Raw genomic sequence first — 21,843 nt, forward strand, 5'->3', positions numbered from 1 at the left:
TATGGGCAGGGCTGGGGCATCCAGGGAATCCAGGAAAGGGGACTGCAGGCAGAGGAAAGCATGGCAGCAAAGCTGCAGGGTATGGAACCTCTAAGCAGGCCGAGGACACAGTATGAAGCTCAGTCTGGTAGCAGCTCCAGGAGTCTGAAAGGGTCAGGAAAAAAGGCTGGCGGAATCAGTTCACAGAGCTTTCATTAATTTTGCGGGCAGTGGGGAACTGCCTTGAGTCCCAGCACAAAAGGTCCTACCCCATAATGAGATGACTCCGATAAAAGGGACCCAACAGGCTTTTTTTTTTTTTAATTTTTTTTTAATTTTTATTTATTTATGATAGTCACAGAGAGAGAGAGAGAGGCGCAGAGACACAGGCAGAGGGAGAAGCAGGCTCCATGCACCGGGAGCCCGATGTGGGATTCGATCCTGGGTCTCCAGGATCGCGCCCTGGGCCAAAGGCAGGTGCCAAACCGCTGTGCCACCCAGGGATCCCCCAACAGGCTTTTCATTTGAGAAAGGGGACTTCAGAACTCTGCTGTGTATATTATACAATCAGCTCCCATGTTCTTCATTGTTTACTGAAGAAAATGCACTTACTTCCTACCTAGGGGAGGCCAGATCAGTATCAAAGTGGCAGGAATTCTGCTTTTAATAAATGAAAGGGGTGGGGGAGATTCTAGAACAGCTCAGAACTCTATCTAGTATCAACGAAGGGGAAAAACATATATCCTCCCTGTTATGAAGCATACTGAAACCAGTGAAAATAACCACAAACTGAACTAATGAAGCAACTGTAATAGGTTTAGATCTTTCTTCAAATCAAAGTAAATTTCTCTGGAGTTTTGTGGGTTTTAGTTTGAGAATAGAGTAAAATACTGTAAACCAAGAAAGAACCCTGTATACATACCTACACACATACTACTGGAAATGAGACAAAACTTAAGGCTTTGAAGATGACAAAAATCGCAGCTGGGCTTTTCATCATTTCTTCAAACCTCAGCTCTCCTCAGCCTGAAAAATAACCAGCTGTTTCTTATTTTAGCTTTGAAATTTGATGGCATAGACCAGAACGCTGTGTTCTGATGCACGTTTGGTGCTGAGTGTGGTTGGTAAGGGCCCTCTCTCCCTCCAATGTGCAGCCCGCTCACAGCAGTTCACTTAGAGGGCACTGGGCTTGAGAAATCCTAAAACCTGGGTTTCAGTCCTGATTCTGATCAACTGGGTGACCTTGAGGGGGCAGGGAACAGTGTACTGAGAGCTTACTAAACCAGGTGCCTTTTATATGTCATCTAAGTGAGCAATTACAACTTCAGAGGTAGTGGTCTTAGCCCCAATTCCAGGAATAGTTACTGTGCTTTTTATTTAGTTAGTAAGTGGGACAGCTGTGGTTCCTACACCTGGACTGAGTCCAGAACCTCTGCTCTTTCCACTACAACAGCCTGCCCCCAGTTCCCTTCCTGAGCTTCTGGGATTCCTAATTTGTGAAATGATGGTGGAGGACCTTCTAACCTCACCATACAAACACATAAGCTCCCAGTTCATGAAATAAGGATGACTATAATCCTGCAATTATTATGCATTATTAGTTCTGGGTCTCCTCCCAGGCATGGTCTGTGGAGGGAACACCTGATCAGAGCCCTTCTCACTACCTCCTGCCTCCCACACGACCGCACACTGCTCCAACATTTCTCCTTAATCGCCCTCAGCTTGAGGCAGTTCCACACCAAGTGATTGTTACTTTATTCTTGAAATTACACATTCAATGGAGTCAGACCATCATGTGTCTCAGCTTATCTATGAAAGTGGGGATAATAATACCTTAGGGAGTTGTGAGGATGAAATGAGAGAATGGATGGAAATCCCTTTAACATTGTGTCTGACGCATAGTAAACACACAATAAATGGTGATGAATTCCTTTTCTCCTAAGACCCTTTCCTTTCCCTAATTTCTTTCATTGTAATGCATTTGAACCAATCCTCCAACATCTTAGAAAAAAAATTAATTGATGGGCAATAATTTAGGGTTTTCTGTGTGAGGCAGGGAACAAGGAAACCACAGAGGGAGTGGAGCTCACTGCTGAGCCCACTGCCCCACTCCGTGGCCAACAATACAGACACTGACACCAGGCCAAGCAGTGGGTGTATTCTTTATTGTCACCAAGCCAACATGTTTTGTAGCTGCTCACCATCCAATTACAAAAGAGAGTGAGACTTCTTTCCGGAGCAGTCATTGGCAGTAACAGAAATTCACCCCCGTGGGCATTGCCCCCAAGTTCCAAGTATCTGTTCTAGTGAGTATTCTGATTGCAGCAAGTGCAAACAAGGGAGGGCTTATCTTAAAAACTTATGTGAGCTATTAAGGATATGGGATTTTATAGACTAGGACCATGTAGGGTTGGGTCTCCCAGAGTCTAGAATGAAAGGTCTGGATCCATCCACAGCAGCCCCAAGGCTCTCAGTGGCTAGCCCTATGGGTCTCTGCTCATCTCATGTCTCAGCCACTACCCATGGGTCAGCTCCAATCTCCTTTTACCTGGAGTCTACACACCCTTTTCTGTCTCAGTGCTTCTGCTTCCCTGTAATACCAGCTAGCCAGTATTACTAAAGGCCTCACTCTACCTCATGGCTTCTCTCTACATACCATTTCAGCTTCAGTTTCTGTGGCTTAAGTGCTGTTCCATAATTCCCAGTTCACATTTCTAGGAACATGCGTCTTGTTTTCCAGTAGATCATATTACAGGTCCTTGGTGAGCCTACGAATTGGCCGTTCTTGGGTCTGACATTCAGCTCTGGCCCAGGAAGTTCTGACTAGGGAGGAGGAACAGAGCAAGATTTTATGATAGAAAACATGGTTATGTGGGGCTGACATGACTGAGAGCTGTGGAGGTAGAACTTTCTCTTAGGTCCATGGGAATAACAAGCAGCACAGCTGACATGTGGAATACATCTCCACATATTAGAGAGTCCCACACTAGCTCTCCCTCATCTCTGCTGCTGTGGATCACCAGCAATGCCAAAGCACCGCCACTGGCATTAGTTGGTGGGTGAAGGGACTGCCTGACCGGACTCCTCCTTCCCCGTCAATGGGCTCATGAAGAGGTGATGTCTTCCCCCTTTTACTTGTACAGATTAACTGAGTTAATTCCAATCATATCCTCTTCTTTCTGTGTTACTCTTCCAAGCCACTACTTGGCAAGGTGGACTGTGGTAGCCATGACTTTGGTCTGCCCAGCAAACCTTCCTTCTTCTCGTTGTTCAGAGGAATTCTGCTCCCACTCCATTTAGTCCATTTAGGGGTGGGGCTATCATTCATAGTGCCTCAGCCCTCCATCTCATACTTGGCCCAAAGTAGAATCAGAAGATTCCATCACTCCCGCCAAGGATGGGGACCACTCAGGAGAGTTTGTTTGAGGAATGAAGCTGAATTAAGACATGCAAGATTTCAAATCTAAAAAGATTTTTGAACCCCTGGATCCAGCTATGCAGTTTTATAAGCAAACATTTTCTTTTTAAAGTTCAGAGAGTCTATCTAGTAAGTTAATCACTTGCAACCAAGAGTTCTGACAAAACAGTATCATTTTCTCAAGTAAATTCTTTCCTCTCTTTCCTTTTTCCTCCCTCATCACATTTGTTTTGTGGGTCCTTAAATGACTAATCAAAGCTGACATACTGTGTTATGATTAGTCTACCACTAAGTGGGATGAGATAAATAAGAGATCAAGTGGTCAAAGGTCCTCATACTGTCCAAAACAAGACAGGGATATTTACCACCTCTATAATTTATCAACTTTCGTTAAATTAAAATTTCAAGGGCAAACATTAAAGAAGAGTAAGTAGGGATCCCTGGGTGGCGCAGCGGTTTGGTGCTTGCCTTTGGCCCAGGGCGCGATCCTGGAGACCCGGGATTGAATCCCACGTCAGGCTCCCGGTGCATGGAGCCTGCTTCTCCCTCTGCCTGTGTCTCTGCCTCTCTCTCTCTCTCTATGACTATCATAAATAAATTTTAAAAAAAATTAAAAAAAATTAAAGAAGAGTAAGTATATAATGTCCAAACTAGAAGGAAAAAGAGAAAATGACTAAAAACATCCCAAAAGGAGGGAAGAGCTAAAACAAAATGGAGTGCTGGCAGGACAAATACATTAAAAGCATAAATACGAAGACCGACTTAACCCTAAATACATCAGTAGTTATGTTAAATAAATATGGACTAAATTTTCCAATTAAGAGACAAAAACAGGTGATGAAAAAACAGAACCCACATGCTATTTATAAAAGACAAATCTAGGGCAGCCTGGTGGCTCAGTGGTTTAGCGCTGCCTTCAGCCCAGGGCCTCATCCTGGAGACCTGGGATCGAGTCCCATATGTCAGGCTCCCTGCATGGAGCCTGCTTCTCCCTCTACCTGTGTCTCTGCCTCTCTCTCCTTCTCTGTATCTCTCATGAAAAAATAAATAAAAATTAAAAAAAAAAAAGACCTATCTAAAACACATAGCACAGAAAGAATGAAACTAAAACGATGGGAGAAGATATACCTTGCATAATCAAAAACAGATGCTGTAGCTACACTGGTATCAGATAGTTTAAGGCCTCTTCCCACCCCCAAACTAACCAAACAAAAAACCCCACCATTCTTTAAATAGAGATAAAAAGGGCAACCTTATAATGATAAAATGGTTAATTTACCAGGAAGATATAATAACTTTTTATTTACATACATTTGATATGGCTCAAAGATAGAAAAAATTAAAAGTACAGGCAAACTCATAATCATAGTTGGATATTTTAACACATTTCTCTCTTTAATAGCTAGAATAGGCAAAAATAAATCAGAAGATCTGAATTAATAAGTTTGACCCACTGGAATACAGAACACTGAATCCAGTAACTACAGAAGTCACATTATTTTCAAGCACACATGTAACATTTATAACGGACCATAAACAGAGACCTAACAAAAATTTCAACAAATTTCAAAGGATTAAAATTATTCAGAACAAGATCACGGACCATAATCAATTAATAAAAGATAACTAGAAAATACTCATGTTTGAAAATTAAGAAGCACATTTCTAAGATACCTATGAGTCAAAGGGGCAATCATAATGGAAATTATAAAATATTTAGAAATAAATGGCTAAAATACCACATATCAAAGCTTGTGAGCACTTCCTAAGCAGTATTTAGAGGAAAATATGTAGCCTTAAATGGAAAAAATCGAAAGAATACAAATGAGGGGCGCCTGGGTGGCTCAGTTAGTTAAGGGTCTGCCTTCAGCTCAGGTCATGATCCCAGTGTCCTGGGATCAAGTCCTGAGTTGGGCTCCCTGCTCAGCAGGGAGTCTGCTTTTCTCTGCCACTCTCCCTTGCTCACTCTCTCAAATATATCTTAAAAAAAAAAAAAAAAAAAAAAAGGGATATGAATGAATGAACTAAGCATCAATCTCAAGAAATTGGAGGGGAAAAAAAAATCCAAGTTATTTCCAAGGAAAGTAGAATGAAAAAATAAAAGAGCAGCACTCAATGAAATAGAAAACCAACTTACTATGGAGAATACCCATGAAGATAAAAGCTGGTTCTTTGCAAGGAAATTACTGAAAACTAAGGAAGAGTAAATGGGAGAAAATTTAAAAATGAAACTGGAACAAAAAGGAGCACATCTCTACAGATGCTGCACACATTAAAATAACAAGAAAATATTATAAACAATTTTATATAAATAAATTTGAAACCTTTAAAGGGACCAATTCCTGGAAAAATATCACTTAGTAAAACTAAAGAAGAAAAAATTTTTAATTGTTTTATAACCATTAAAAACATTGAATCTATGGTCAAAAATAACAAAATAAAACTTCCAGAACCAGATGGCTTCGTCACTGAATTCTCCAAACATTCAAGGCACAAATGAGAGGAAACTAGAATGGATGGTAGGTGAGGAAGGTAACAGGCATTAGTCACATTTTTGCGCTAGCTGTGGCAGTAGGGATTATACTTTGTCCCACTAACCTTCCTCCTGTAAATTTTCACAGAAATTACGACCGACCAGAATCCTACAGATGTATTTGGGTGGAGTGAATTTAACAAAAGAAAAGAATGTAGAGAATACTATTAATAACCTAACCAGAGTCTCTACTAGCCAGCATACCCATCCTCCAGATAGGAGTGTCAGCTGATTACAATGTACTAATGTCCCTTCTCTGGAAAACTGCCACCTCACCTGGTTATACAGTTCCCCTCCTCCCTCCATCCTGCTTCTCTCATTCTCCTTTTCCTGAGCAGGTTTCCTAGTATACCACTTGAACACGAATTCCCATCATTCTAGGCCCTGCCTCTACAGAATAGGATCTAAGATATCATTATTTAGGAGAGTGAAAAGAGACTCACAGAGTAGGAGATACCCTTAAAACATGTAACTGACAAGGGACCAAAGTATATAAAGAACTCCAACAAATCAGTAAGAAAAACTGAAAAACAGGCAAAAGACTTGAATAGGCAGTACACAAAAGAGGATATTCAATTAATATAAAAGCACTCGACATTAGTAGCAAGCAAGGAAAATTAAAACCACAAAAGATATTATAGACGCACAAGAACAGTTTAAAAATTTTAAACGGATGATACTATTTATAAGAATGTAAAAGCAACTGGAACTCTTGACATACTGCTGGCAGGAAAGAAAACTGGTACAATCTCTTAGAAAACTGGCATTATCTAGCAAAACAATTCCGCTCTGACAGATTATCTAAAAAGAAGCTTCACAAATACAACAGAAAATGTCTAAGGATGTTCTCAGCTGCACTGTTCTTGATAGTCAGAAGCTATAAGCAACACAAATATCTGTAAACTATAGAATGGATTATGACATATATCCTGAAACACTGTACCAATGAAAATGAGTGTGGTAATCTCATGGATGCAACACACAAAGCAAAAGAAGCAAACACAAAACACACACAGTATAATTCTATGTATGAAATTACAAAACTAGGGATCCCTGGGTGGCACAGCGGTTTGGCGCCTGCCTTTGGCCCAGGGCGCGATCCTGGAGACCCGGGATCGAATCCCACGTCGGGCTCCCGGTGCATGGAGCCTGCTTCTCCCTCTGCCTGTGTCTCTGCCTCTCTCTCTCTCTCTCTCTCTGTGACTATCATGAATAAATAAATAAAATCTTTAAAAAAAAAAAAAAAAAGAAATTACAAAACTAGTAAAATTAAACTATACTGTTTAGGAGTGCCAATATAGGTGACAAAACTACAGAGAAACATGATTATCACTTAAGTCAAAGTAGTGGCTTCTCTGGGAAAGAGGTTGATTTAGAAGGGGTGCTACTGAGTACTGGCAATGTTCCACTTGTTGACATGGATGGTGGTTCCATGTATATGTCTCTTAGAATTGTTTTTTTTTTTTTAATTGTTTTTTTTATTTTTATTTATGATAGTCACACAGAGAGAGAGAGAGAGAGGCAGAGACATAGGCAGAGGGAGAAGCAGGCTCCATGCACCGGGAGCCCGACGTGGGATTCGATCCCGGGTCTCCAGGATCGCGCCCTGGGCCAAAGGCAGGCGCCAAACCACTGCGCCACCCAGGGATCCCCATGTCTCTTAGAATTGTTAAACTATGTATATATTTTTAAGATTTATTTATTCATGACAGAAAGAGACAGAGAGGCAGAGACACAGGGAGAGGGGGAGGGAGAGAAGCAGGCCCCATGCTCCCATGCAGGGAGCCTGACGTGGGACTCGATCCTGGGTCTCCAGGATCACACCCTGGGCCGAAGGCAGTGCCAAACCACTGGGCCACTGGGGCTGCCCTATGTATACATTTGTAGGGTTTCCTTGCATGCATTGTTATATCTCACATTTTTAAAGTTTAAAATAAAGAAAATGAGGGGCGCCTGGGTGCCTCAGTTGGTTGGGTAGCTGCCTTTGGTTCACATCATAATCCCAGGGTCCTGGGATCGAGCCCTGTGTTGGGCTCCCTGCTCATCAGGGAGTCTGATTCTCCCTCTTCCCTCCCTCCACTTGTGGGCATATGCTCTCTCTCAAATAAATAAAATCGTAAAAAAATAAAGACAATGAAACGAACATACCGATTATTGTTTGATTCTTAGAAAAGTTGAGGTAACTTCATTTTTAAATTAAAACCTTGCTCCCAATTCCTAACAGAGTATATGCCATTTAAATTTGCAATAATGCCTACTTTTCTTGGGATTACAGGTGGAGAAACAGTTTCCTAGGAACAGCAATATGGTTTGCCAAGAGTCTTCCAGACTCCTCTTATATATGATAAGGTAAATAGGCATCCAAGGTCCTAGGATAGCTACCTGCCATTTGAGAATTCTTAGTAGGCACAATCCTGAAGAGGAGATAGAACCAATTCGCCAAAACGCCTTGGGTTAGGGTTAGGAAGGGACTGAGCCACCGAACCCTGACAAAAGGTTTGAAAATAGGGTAATCTCCTGAGTGGTCTGGGGTGGCCCTGACCAAGGCTGCTAGCACAAAAGCCGCCACCCCTCCCTCAAAGAGAACTCACTAGAGGACTGGGGGAAAGCAGCCTGGTGACATGCTCAACACACTGCCCAGAGTGAGGTGCTTCAAAAGAGAAAGGCTAAGCATGTGAGCACAAACTAGAAAAGCTCTAACCTTGGAATCCAGGCATGGGATCAAGCTGACAGGAACCTGGTCCAATAAGGGCACTGAGCAGCAGTGACCACACATCCTTGGAGCATGCAGGACAGCTCTTCAATAGTGATACCATATAGCTGTGTCAGAAATAACAATGTGGGTGGACTGCTTAGACTCTGGAGTTCTCTCTCCTCTGGAGAGTGGAAGTCAGAGTGACTTCTTTGGATTGTTTAAGCCCCCAGGGCACTTGGAAGTGGGAGACTTCAGAATTCTCACTAAAGGCCATTAGAGGACTTGGGAGATTACTTGAAAAGTAAAGAAATTTTCGACTGTATTTGAACCCAACTGGTGAAATGAGACCAGGTTAAACCTGGTTTAACACAGGTTAAATATCTGAAATAGGCAAAATCTTTTTTTTTTTTTTTTTTTTTTTAAGATTTTATTTATTCATTCATTCAGAGAGAGTGAAGAGAGAGGCAGAGACACAGGCAGAGGGAGAAGCAGGCTCCATGTACCAGGAGCCCGATGTGGGACTCGATCCCGGGTCTCCAGGATCACACCCCAGGCTGCAGGCGGCGCTAAACCGCTGTGCCACCGGGGCTGCCCAGAAATAGGCAAAATCTTAACCAAGTGTCTCTATTATCTACCTTTAGACACACAATACCACGTGTATGAGCAGGAAAGTAATACATCACTAACAGAAGGAGGGTAATGAGAGAAATGAGCAGGCATTTCAAACAAAGTCCATGATAGGTGACTTAAGAGAAGGTTCATTAAGACAAACTGAAAGAACAAATGCTTCTTGTACCATCTATTACTACTCTGTGACTGAGACATGTAAAAGGAATTCGTTTCTTTTACGTCTTCCTTGTAGAGCATCTTAATATGTGATATCTCCTCTCTTTGTAAAGTAGGCTCCATGCCTAGTATGGAGCCCAATGCAGGGCTTGAATTCACAACCCTGAGATCAAGAGTCAGACACTTAACTGACTGAGCCATTCAGGTGCCCCTACTATGTGATGTCTTCTTGGTTGTCCAGGACACTCCCACCTCTCAGAGCTCTCCCTGGCTCCTAATCTACACCTTTATCAGTGCCCCACAGATCTGCCCTTGCACATGGTAATGCCCTCAGACTATCCCCCCAAAGATTACGAGTTCCCTAAACCAGGGTCTATCTTTGTTTTTACCTCTATTTCTACTTATTCCCACTCCTCTTGGCCCTGGCACCAATACATGTTTCTTAAAGGAAAGAATGGAGGAAAGGAGGATGGAATAGTATGAATGCACTGCACTGGAAAAAAAAAAAAAAGAAAAAACCAAAACAGAGGACCACCACTAGAAAGCAGAAACCCACAGTGAGCTGAGGACTGCTTGACCATGTATTACTTAACAGCTACTTGTGCTATCATAAAAACAATTCATCTGATAACCATGGAAACCAAAATGAAGGCACTGTGGCGAGGGTGGCTCTTTTCAGAAATCTAAAAACAATAAGAGGCCTGAAACCAGAAAGACAAAGAAATCCAAGTGCTCCAGGCCAGAAGGAAATCCTTTCCTAAAAGCCCTGACAAAGCAGCATTTTCTTTAGCTTCTAGAGGCTTCAACGAGAGCTAAGGGACCCGCAGTGACAGATCATGAAATAATTCAGACCTCTCTGTGTGCTTCTGTCCCTTGGGGCCAGCTGCTAGGAGGAAAGCTCGCTGGGAGACAGAACTTACTGTTATTATAAAATGTACTGAGAACCAGCAGAGGGAGAGAAATAATTTCTCCCCTAGCTCCTAGTAGGTGTACAAGCACATAGTAGGTCTCCACTAATACATGCTGAATACATGAATTATCTTAGAACTGAGGGAAAGCACAGCGTCTGGTTAACAGTATGTGTTCTTTCTACCACCCAGTGCCAACATGCTGTTGGGGTCCAGGAATTAAAGTCCTGTCCTCATTCTGGGTCCAGTTTCTTCATGTGAGAAGGGAGACAGCTGGATCAGAGTTTCCCAGGCATCTTCCTACTCCATCAGTCACTGTACTGTTCTTTTTTTGGTGGCAGCACATGCCTGGCACTTTTCTTTCCCCCTCAGAAGGAATCTGATACCCATCTGCTCCGGCACATTAATGTTCCCATCCTGCCTGACTCATTTGGTAGGAACAACAGGTTCACATGCCAATTGTAAATGAGAAGTCAAAGGGGGCCCAGGAAGAGAAAGGGGGAAAGGATCTCACTTGGCCTCTTTCTTAGGACATCCTAACAGTACTCTTTTCAGGACTAAATATATACAACCTGAAGTGTGATTATTCTAAATACCCCTCATGTGAAGCACTCTCTAGCTTACTAAATTAACTCAACAGTATTTACATGGAAAAATTGAACACTTCTGCGCCGGACACTGTGCTAAGCCCTTGACACAGAACCTCACGGCAACTTCACAAGCTAAGTACTATCATTATCTACTTTTAACTGATGAGGGTTTTGTCTGGCTCAAGGTCACACAGCTGGTAGGTGGCCGAACTAGGATTTGAACCCAGGTCAACCTGACTCCAGAGTTCGGTTCTTCAAATGGCTGTCCCACCTGTTCTCCACTGCAGTCCTAAGACAGAGGCAGGGCTGGGGTTACCACTTCTACTTTAAAGGATGGAAACACAGACTCTCCGAGAGACTTGGGGCTTGCACAGAATACAGAGGACACATAGTAGGTGCGCGGCCCCAGGCGCCCCTGCCTTCCTGGGGAGGGCTCTTCCCATCCCAGGAATCTGCTTCTTCCTCTTCGGGTTCACTCACACACCCGCAAAACCTCAAGGCTGAAGGCAACCGCGGAGGTCCACTTTCTCCGCCGGGCCGTGTTACAGGCTGGGAAAACGGGGCACAGCTCTCCTTCGGCGGCGCGGCACAGCCTCCAGGTGCCGGCGGAGAGCGGGAGCGCCGCGCCGCGGGCGGCCGGAGGGCACCCCCTCCCGGTCCCGCCGGGGCCAGGTGTTCAGCCTCCGCCAGGGCCGCGGCGCCTCGGCGGCAAGCGCCTCAGGTCCCCGGGAGGCCGCCCCTGCTCGGGGCCCCGGGCATCCTGGGACGCGAGCGGCACAACTTCGCCCTCGGCCTCTGCGAGCCGGCCGCCTCTTACCTCTCCGGGGGCTCTCCGGGGGCGCTCGCCCGCAGCAGTCCGGGCCGAGGGAGCCGGAGCCGGAGCCGCGCCGCAGCCGAGCCACGAGGACTGCGGCGCGCGGCCAGGGGCGGGAGGACGCGCCGCGAGCCCCGCCCGGGGGCGGACACCTGCGGGGCTCCTGCGGGCGGGCGCCGTCACGTGACGCGCGGGGCGGGGGATGCCGGGAGCCCGGCGGGCGGGCGGCGGGGGTCAAGCTCCCAGACCCCCGCCGAGGAGCAGGGCCACGACTCCCTGCGGGGAGGGGTCGGGGAGGGGAGCCAGAGGGACGCTTCGGATGCTGCCGAGTGGAGCTTGTGGAAGGACGATTACGGCTCCTGCTGCATGGCCCCAGAAGGGCAGAAATAGAATCAGTGGGCGGAAATTGCAGGGAGGTGTGCTGGGGTCAATACAAGGAAGAGTCTTCCAATCACCAGTTATCTGTCAGGGTGATACGCTGCTCCAGGAGGTGGTGAGCGACTTGTGGGTGTGTACGCAGGAGCACGTTCAACGAACTGACCACTGGCTAGGGGCCAGACAATATATATATTAAATTACTGTATGTATAGTGTTGAACACAATGCCAGGCACACAGCAAATGTTGCATTGGTGTTAGTGGTTGCTGCCGGTGTTAGGGATACAGAGATGAACAAAACTTACATGGTTCCCGTCCTCCTAAAGTTAATTCTTGAGTGGATAAGGTAGACATTAATCACATCATTTAAATAAACGTATTTAAAATTATGGTAAGTTCACTGAAGGAACCCCGATTTTAAATTATGGGGCAAGGTGAAGGTGGTTGGGGAAGATTTCTCAGAGGAAGGTAAGGGGTTAGCCAGATGGAGGAGAGGCAGGGAAAGCCTGAGTGAAGGCTTTTGGGTGGGATGGGGGAGGCAAGGCAGGGCAAAGGAAAGAAGGTTGCTCTTTAGGTAAATGGAAGATGTCCAGATTGTTAAGAGAGAACAGTGTAAGTGAAGTTAGGTAGGTAGGTGCCAGATCATGTAGCACTTACTAGGCCATGATAAGGATTTTACATTTTTATGTAAAAGGAAGCCATTGATGTGGTGGAGGGTATGAATGGTTTCCTACCTTTATAAGAAAAACAAAAAACTATGCCAGCTACTATGTGGAGAATAGACAAAAGTAAGACTGGAAGCAGGAAAATTGGTTAAGACTTGGACTGGGGTAATGGTAATGAAGACAGAGCGAAATAGATTTGAGATACTTTTTTTGAGGTAGAGTCAAACCGGTTTGATGTGGGTCATTACAGGGATTCCTCATTTAGCTTAGTTCACTGACTGGGCGCATGGAGGTGCTATTCATTGAACTGGTTAACTACTGTACGAGGAAGATATTTACAAGTGGGAGATCAAAAAATCAATTTAGGACTTGTTAAATTTAAGATGCCAGGTCACCCAAATGAAGTGATCAGAACGACAGCTGGATCTAGACCCCTGGATTTTAATTACTTTTAACACAGGGCTTGAACTGACAACCCTGAGATCAAGACCTGAGCTGATATCAAGAGTCAAATGCTTGATGAACTGAGCCACCCAGGTGCCCCGTAGACCCTTAGATTTTATAGAAGAGAATGTCAGCTACAGAAATTTAACTTGAGAATGCTGTGAAAAATTAGTTTTTGCAATGGATTGAGGTTTGTAATAGCTGACTGTTGTGGTCCCATTGACCTCTGTTCTGGTTCTATAGAATGTATTCTATAAAAATGTATTCCATCTGTTATCACCACATGATGAATTTGGCATTACAGATTCTGGATGAGGTCCAAGTTACCATGCAGCTGCTTTCCTTTATAAATTGAAACAAAACAAAGCAAAAAACACCCTAAGCCTAAAGCCAACAATTTCTTTTGAGCAAAGACACAAAGCTGTATACACAGTAGCCAGATATAGTAGAAAGACTGCTCTGACTTAGGTCAGATCAGAATAGGGGTGGTTCACACTACAATGAGCTTGATGATTTATCTTATTGATGACTGGCAAAACTATGACATGTTTAATCCTTTGAAAAGTGTCCTATTGTATGAAACTGGCAGTCTAGATATATGTCAATAAGCAATCAAAAGCCTGACTTTCTGGATTTGTGCCAGCCAACATTGTTTTGGTGTTTCTATAGAACAGCTAAGCCCTTCAAGAGTGCAACAGCAGCTCTCCACAAGAGCATGCTGTCTGCCTTTTTGTGCAAGCCTCACTCGCTCCATGGAAAATGTGATTTTATGGAGCTCTCCCTTCTTTCTGCTTGTATCTTTCATGCATGCCTCTATTCTACCACTTGCTGTCTACTGACTTCTCCATTAGGTGAGAACTTGCTCATCTTTGCAGCCTAGCATAGTTGGTATTTACTATAAAATGGATATGTAAACATATGCCATCTCCTTGGCCATGTAATCTTTATTTACCTTGCTTTACAGAAAATTAAGGCTGTGATTTGTCCAGGGTCAACATAGTAGATGTTATTCTTTTTGGCTGTCCAGTTGTCTGAACTCCCTTCCTATATTTGGGAATTCCCCATCTTTGAGCTTGTTGGGAATCAGAGCAGGGAATTCCCCATCTTTGAGCTTGTTGGGAATCAGAGCAGATCTTTCACTTTAAAAGCTGAGATCCAGATATTTTCTCTGCTTCTCCACATGACCCTGACAGTACAAATTATCCCCTGGACTCTGAATTGGGAGCCAGAGACAGCAAAGTGGAGACCTGGCATAATTCTCTTTGGTGACCGTGGCAAACACAGCAAGGTGAAGTTCTTGTGAAGCAACACTTCTTGTGAAGTTCAGTGAGCAACACTGGCTGTCAGGATAGTGCAGCCATAGGGTTCTGGGCCTGTGGCTTTGGTTAATGGTGGCATCTAATCCTTGGCAGAGACGGGATCTTCACTGCACAAGGTTGTGTGGAAGGACCAAGTAACAAAGGGTGATGTTCTAATTGCCTAGTCTGAGCCCTATTCTCCAGGCCTCCTGGTGATGCTAAATGATCTTTAATGGTTTCAATGAATTACTTTTCTCTTTAAATCTACCCAAACTAGAATTGGGTGTTTCAAGCAAAAAAAAATCTGACTCATAGTCACATAATTAAGAGTAGAACTGAAACTATAACCAAAGACTTTTAACTACTAATCTAGTGTTCCTTCCTAACATAAATCTTTACTCTCCAACAACACATTTTTTTACATTACACATTGATATCTCTGAATCACCCTTTGTTCACCAAACCTATCCTTTTAATGCCAGCTGATTATTCCAAACGACTGTATGGTGAAGCAGCTGCCAGTGCAAGTTTGAGATGCAGCAGTATCATTGTCAGTACAGCTGCTTATGTAATACTAACTTTTTTGTCCTTTATAGACATAAGTGAAAAATTAATATACAAATGTGGCTGAGAAAAAGATGAAAATTATCAGATGTGCTTAAAGTACATCTTAAGCCTTAGTAGAATGTTTACTGCCTTAAAGATAGGTGTTTTGTGAAGGATATAGTTTGAGAACGTTTCACAAAACATTTCATCGGGTAGTGTTTAAAAGAGTGATTTTGTAATTTTTTTACATCTCGTAACAAGTCTATTCAACTTTTATATATATGATTTCTATGTGTTTGTGAACTTGTACAGAAGTAGACAAGTGGCACCACATACACATCTGTAATACTGAGTTCACACAAGTAGCCAATAAGTCACAACCATTCAGTCTCCTATGTGAAGTCCATAATGAAAGGTAGGGAAAAGACCAGGTGCTTTATTTGTAATTTCCTACTGTAGCCTTTGAGAAAGTAAGTTTCTGGTGGTTATTCCTGTGTAATTTTCAACTGCAGTATATACATTAGCCAGCAGATGTCAGGATGCAATCTCTTTCTTAAGACTAAAGAATGAGAATAAAATAAACAGGAGTTTCTGAAAGGACTGAAGGTTTTCTTGCTCTTCTGTGCTCAAAACACACTGGTTCACACTGGCCTTTCTTCCTTAAACACACATGCTTTAACACTTTCAAAAGTCTCCCCATTCTTTAATCTGGTCAATTACTATTCATCTATAATCTTAATTGGTGTATCACTTCCTCAGGGAGCTTTCCCTACTTCCTCCCCAACCCAACAGGTCAGGGCTTCCCTATTTCAAGTTCTCACAACTACCTGCGCCATCACCCCCACAAAATTTTATAGAGTATTAGGTAATGTCTGCCTTTCCTGCTAGCTTGTAAGCCTCTTAAAGACAGGTACCATGACTGAATTCAATTCAGTCTCAGCTACCAGTGCCTGCTCCTCTGTAGCCACTGAATAAATATCTGTGAATGTGCATACCTCCACCAAACAGAATCGGAATTATTTTTCTGAAGCCTATACAACAGGTGTTGTCCAGAAAGTCAGTTTTTCCACCTTCAATATAGCACTCATTTATTCAGCCCCTTCTTTGTAAAGATACTATGTGGGGCAGAAAAACGTGTGAGACAGCACTTGTATTCAAATAGTCTTTCAGTAACAGAGAAAAAGACAATGATAGTAACCTTTTTCCCATAATAGCAATCCCTGTTTTAGAGTATCCATATTCAGATTCTTACTCGTTTCCAGCAAAGAGCCTATATCCAACCTGGCCCACATTGGTTACAGCAGCTGTTAGGGAGTTCAAGAAGGAATCTTTCTTAGCTTCCATACCTTCATCCTAATCTGTCTGCTGGGACAATTCTATGACAATACACTTTTAGTTAGTTTTTTTTTTTTTAAAGATTTTATCTAAAAAAAAAAAAATTATCTATTCATTCATGAGAGACAGAGAGAGGGGCAGAGAGGGAAGTGGGCTCCTCGCAGGGAGCCCAATGGACTCGATCCCAGATTCCGGGATCACGCCCTGAGCTGAAGGCAGATGCCCAACCGCTGAGCCACCCAGGTGTCCCACTTTTAGTTCTTAAGAACAGCACTCAAACTCCCACTGTTAGGTCTTCTCAAGGTTAAATACCCTTATTTCTTTGAATCTTCATAGCAGGCTTTCCAGTCACCTCTAGTACTCTAACTACCAAACTACTCTGACAAGTTGGCTACTCCTGAAGTCTGTCAGGAGATCTTAATATTGTCATTTTACAAACGCAATCTAAAATTGCTTTCATTTTTAGTTGTGACTCTTATTCCTAAATCAGCCCAGAATTTCATTAATTGGAAGGGGCCTTAAGGTTAACTCATTTAGTGGTTACCCAAAGCAGATCTTGGACGAATTAAAACACCTGGATGCTTTTCAAAAAGATGCCTGGGCTCCATCCAGAGCAATTTTAATTTAGAATTTTTTGTTTAAAAACTTCCCATGTGATTTGGTATGTAGCTTGTTTTGGAAAGCACCTCTGTGCACAATGCCTGACACTGCCTTATATACCATACTCATTACCAGTGTTCTTTTCCGTTATACTTGAAGCTCTCCTGTGGCAAGGAGCCAAGAGGTACCTGTGTATGAAAATCCTTCCAAACGTTAAGTATGCATTCTTTGATACCCAGGTATCTGACAACCAGCAGCCATTTACTCTTATTAAAGTTGTATGTGAACAGAACATCAGTTCCTCATAAACATGAAGACACATTTATCTTAGAGTACTTTTCTACCAATAAACAGATATTAAAAATATGCTATTTTACCATCTTTTTAGACATGAATCAGGAAGAAGGAACTAAGTGATGTTTTGAGTCTGTTATCTAGCACAAGTTCAGTAGAGTGCTTGCTAACAAAAGTGAAGGTTAAGGGGATCCCTGGATGGCTCAGTGGTTTGGCGCCTGCCTTTGGCCCAGGGCGTGACCCTGGAGACCAGGGATCGAGTCCCACATTGGGCTCCCTGCGTGGAGCTTGCTTCACCCTCTGCCTGTGTCTCTGCCTCTCGGTCTCTGTTTCTCATGAATAAATAAATAAAATCTTTAAAAAAAAAAAAAGTGAAGGTTAAAGAAAAAAATGTTAAACTAAATGCCTTTTCCCTCAACACTTTAATAGCAATCAGTTTCACTAAGCTAGTAACAATATTTTATTAAGAATAATTTTTTAGACTTAGTAGGCTTAAGATCTTATTTGTACTTTTACTTTCATGTTCAATAAAGATTCTTTGTCATTTGCTTCAGACCAATGAAAAGAATAATTATGAAATTGAGTATTTATAAAATTTTTGCTGATGTAAATATATATTAAGCCTATTAAATTTTACTCAGAAGTACACTGAAGTTATATAAAAGCTGCATTGTACTAATACTATGATGAGCAATTCATTTGATCATTTCCTATATTTCCTTGTTTTCTTATCTACCACATTCCTAAAAACTTTTTCTTTGCAATATTTTTATTATTTTAAATTATCTATGTATTGCTTTCTATCCCATCGGCTCAAATAATCAGGCAATGCAATTTGAATTTTGGGAAGAAAAGCATCTTATAAACTCCCATTGCTGTATCACATCCAGCAGTAGTCTCCATGATGTTTCCGCACTGTCCCATAAAAATTAGTCTTCAGTCTCCTGGTATCATGAACATATTTGCACTTAGCGATTTTCTTTCCTCCTAAATGAACATATAAATTGGGGAAGAGTAAGTTGTGGTAGTAGGGCCGGATGTGGTCTTTGTCAGAACCCTCCCCTCCAATACATACTTAGCTGTAAAACCAACAAACTCAAATATACCATCTCCTGTGCTAACAACCTGAAAGGCCACACAACATTGGTGACATTTCTTTCTTTTAGAACACAAAATGAATGGATTCTATTTCAGAGAAGAGGAACTTTTATCTACATGGAAAGTGAAGGAAAGATATTTCAGGCATAAAGAGGTCTTCAGGGCTGCTGCTCCACTGTTCCCACTCTTGCAGTTGACCTCAGCAGCACTGACCCCTCTATTTTCTTCTGCCCATCAGCTCCTTCCTTTTCTTCCTGATCCAGCTTAGATGGCTTGTGCATTATTTCAATCACTCCCTCACCCTGTCATTTCACCTCAGCCATGTGGCAAGCCCCAGCTCTGGATGAACCCAACTCTCTACGTTCTCTGAGCCTGCCTTTGGACAGCAAAGCAGTGCTAGAGAAAAAGGCCACATCGAGGCACTGCAAATTCATAATCCCCCATCTTAACTGGGGTACCAATCTCATCTGACAAGCTTAGCTTTCTCTAGTTAACTTATTCTCACACTTCTCATAACTAATTTAAAAACGTCTTCATTCTAATTCTATTTAATGAATACTCCATACCTATAAGGTGCCAGGATGCCTTCTAGGTACTAAGATACTACAGTGAACATAACAGACAAAATCCCTACCCTCATAAAGCATATACTAAATGAAGGGAGATAGATAACAAAAGAAATTGCGTAAGTATACAACTTGCTGGATTTTCACAAGTTGAAACATCCCATAACTTATAAAACAGTGGGAAAGGTCTCACTGAAAAAAATGCCATTAAGCAGAGACCTGAAGGAGTGAGACATTTAAAAATCTAAGGGAAGAACATTCCAGACAGAGGAAACAGCCAATGCAAAGGACCTGAGGCACCATGTCTAGTTTGTTTGAGGAAGCTAGGAGGCCTGTGTAGCTGGAATGCTGTGAAGAAGGCAAGGGTCATAAAAGAGGAGATCAGAGATGTAATGGGGAGCAGACTGTACAGGACCTTGTAGGCAATTGGAGGCACTGTGGCTTTTACTGAGCAAGATAGGGAGGTTTTGGAGAATTTTAAGCAGGAGATTCAATAAATAGAAGAGATCTGAGGACTAAAGGCTGGGGTACTGCAAGTTTCATGTTAGAAATAAGGAGGAACCCACAAAAGAACCTGAAGAAGAGTGGGTAAGTGGAATAGAAAGGGTGGAAAGAATTAGGAGATTAGTGTTATGGAAGGTCTGCAAGGTGGTTACAATAATCAAATAGTGTGTCCAGTGCAGCAGACAGTGTGAGACAGGTCAGTGTTAACCTTGACAAGATCAGTTTCAGAGGATCACTGGGGATATAAGCCTAACTGGAGTGGGCTCAACAGACCACCAGAGAAAGGAAATGAAAATAAACCACTTCGGGATCCCTGGATGGCTCAGATGGCTCAGCGGTTGAGCATCTGCCTTCGGCTCAGGGCATGATCCTGGAGTCCCGGGATCGAGTCCCACGTCAGGCTCCCTGTATGGAAGCCTGCTTCTCCCTCTGCCTATCTCAATGCCGTCTCTCTGTGTGTGTCTCATGAATAAATAAATAAATAAAATCTTAAAAGGAAAAAAAAAAACCAATTCACTGAGGCATTGAACTATGAAAGAGAACAGAGAAATGGCAAGCTAGATGTGGAGGGGTGAGGATTCAAGAGGACTATGGTGGATGTTGTGGTGAATGACCCAGATCTCAACCTTAGGACCAAGGCACTCATTCCCCCAGCAGCTAAGAGTTTTGGCTGCTGACAGCTCAAAGCTGCACTGGTTTACATATTGTCTATGGCTGCTTTCACACTGCAAGAAGAGTTGACAGGGCACAGAGCTCACAAAGTCTAAAGTATTTATCATTTGACACTTACCAGAAGGTTAAAATGTCTAGCTGATTTCCTTTCTTTACCATCTACTATATCTATCTGGTGCCTGCCTGATCTTAGAGGTAAACAGATATGCTTAGCTCAAGCAAAGGAGGGGGAAGAAAGTTCACACTCCTACACTTGTTCTTCCTTCCAAATCTAGGCCCATGTTTGCCCACCTGTAACCTATGGAACACAGTGTTATTGAAATGGTAACTTACTTATGGAAGAACTTCAAAAAGCAATGATAAGGAGTTTAATAATGAAACTCAGTGGTAGTAGGAAGAACACTAACCTGATTGAGGAGCAAAATTCTAAGATTGTATCCCTCTATAAAATCTGTGGAATAATATTTTCTCCCAATTATCCACATTTCTTTTTATGCTCCATTTTAAGTTTACAAAACTCCAATCTGCTATGGTTCTTTCCTATTTCACATTACACCTTCAAACCAAATGTATGCACATGGCCAATTGTTTTCTGATGTACCATGTTCAAACTGTTTATTAAGTATTAGACACCCCACAACCCTGTGGAGTTTATGACCTGAATTTTTAAAAAGTCAGTGATAAAAAAAAAACACACCATCACATTTCCCTTACCCTAGCCTGAACATCTGCTGGAAACCAGGGTAACAATCACACATCCCAAGAAAAGCACTTAAGGACAGGATACAATAAGCAAGCATTAAAAGCCCCTCAACCTTGGGACAGCTGTTATTAGCCACCAAATCTTCCAGAGTCTCAAACTCCTCATCTGCAAAATTAACAATGTTATTAGATAATGAATTTAAGTAATGTTGAAGTTTGCATATAATTAGAATTAAGCATGCTATCTCACAACATCTGAAAATATGAATGAAACCTACTAATGCAGTGATTGCTAGCACAAATCACTTCTAATCACCTTATACCAAACACTAACCATTAACAATAAATAGCATTTGGCAAATGTTAGGCACTGTGCTAATGGCTCCACTTGCATTCTCTTACTTTATCCTTACATACTCTGAAGTAGATAGATATTCCCACTATGCTAATTTTATAGGTGAAGAAAATGAGATATAGAGGTTCAGTTGCTAAAAGTCATTCATCTCCCAAGTGTTGGAATCAGGAAACAAAATCAAGTCTGCTTGTCTTTAGGGCCAGTGACTGTGACCATGGTGCTATTTACCGCACCTCCTTAGGTCAGGAATGGATCTAAATTACCAACATGAAACACAGCATCACAGGGTAAAAACATATGCTATTTGGGTAAAGATGGTAGATCGAGCATAAATCTACTTCCACTCCCTCCTGAAATTCCATTAAATGACAGTAAAGATTTTCATTTTAAGGCATAAACCTAAAATAATTGAAAAAGAAGAGAGGAGACAATAGTAAAATGTTAGAAGTTGGAAACAGACAAGTAGCAAATAACATGGTAGCCCCAAGAAAACTAAAACAAACAACCCAATTTACATCCCAGAATCCCTAAAAGGTTCAGGAACCAAGATCTTCATCTACCTTTGGAAGTAGGAGTGAAGGAGTAGACACTAAAATAAGGATTGGTTGAAGATCTAAGTATTTGGAATGCTCTCTGCAATTCTACATAACATTAAGCAGCTTCTT

General features: G+C 42.4%; 1 protein-coding gene across 6 annotated transcripts in view; it reads right to left on the minus strand.

The window, feature by feature from the left end:
* FBXO10 (F-box protein 10) overlaps nt 1–21,843 on the minus strand; it is a 64,333-nt gene that overhangs the window by 41,145 nt on the left and 1,345 nt on the right. For 2 of the 6 annotated variants that reach the window (XM_077912572.1, XM_077912578.1), the window contains exon 2: nt 2,636–2,802. The exons of 2 other annotated variants lie outside the window; for them this stretch is intronic. In XM_077912572.1, coding sequence (XP_077768698.1) covers nt 2,636–2,638 — 3 coding nt within the window. In that variant the 5' untranslated portion in view covers nt 2,639–2,802. Of the gene's footprint in view, nt 1–2,635; nt 2,803–11,726; nt 11,819–21,843 lie in introns of those variants that run through there. 2 more of the 6 variants (XM_077912573.1, XM_077912574.1) reach the window with 2 other exon arrangements.

The sequence above is a fragment of the Canis aureus genome, chromosome 10, assembly GCF_053574225.1.
Source record: "Canis aureus isolate CA01 chromosome 10, VMU_Caureus_v.1.0, whole genome shotgun sequence".
Taxonomy (NCBI): Eukaryota; Metazoa; Chordata; class Mammalia; order Carnivora; family Canidae; genus Canis; species Canis aureus.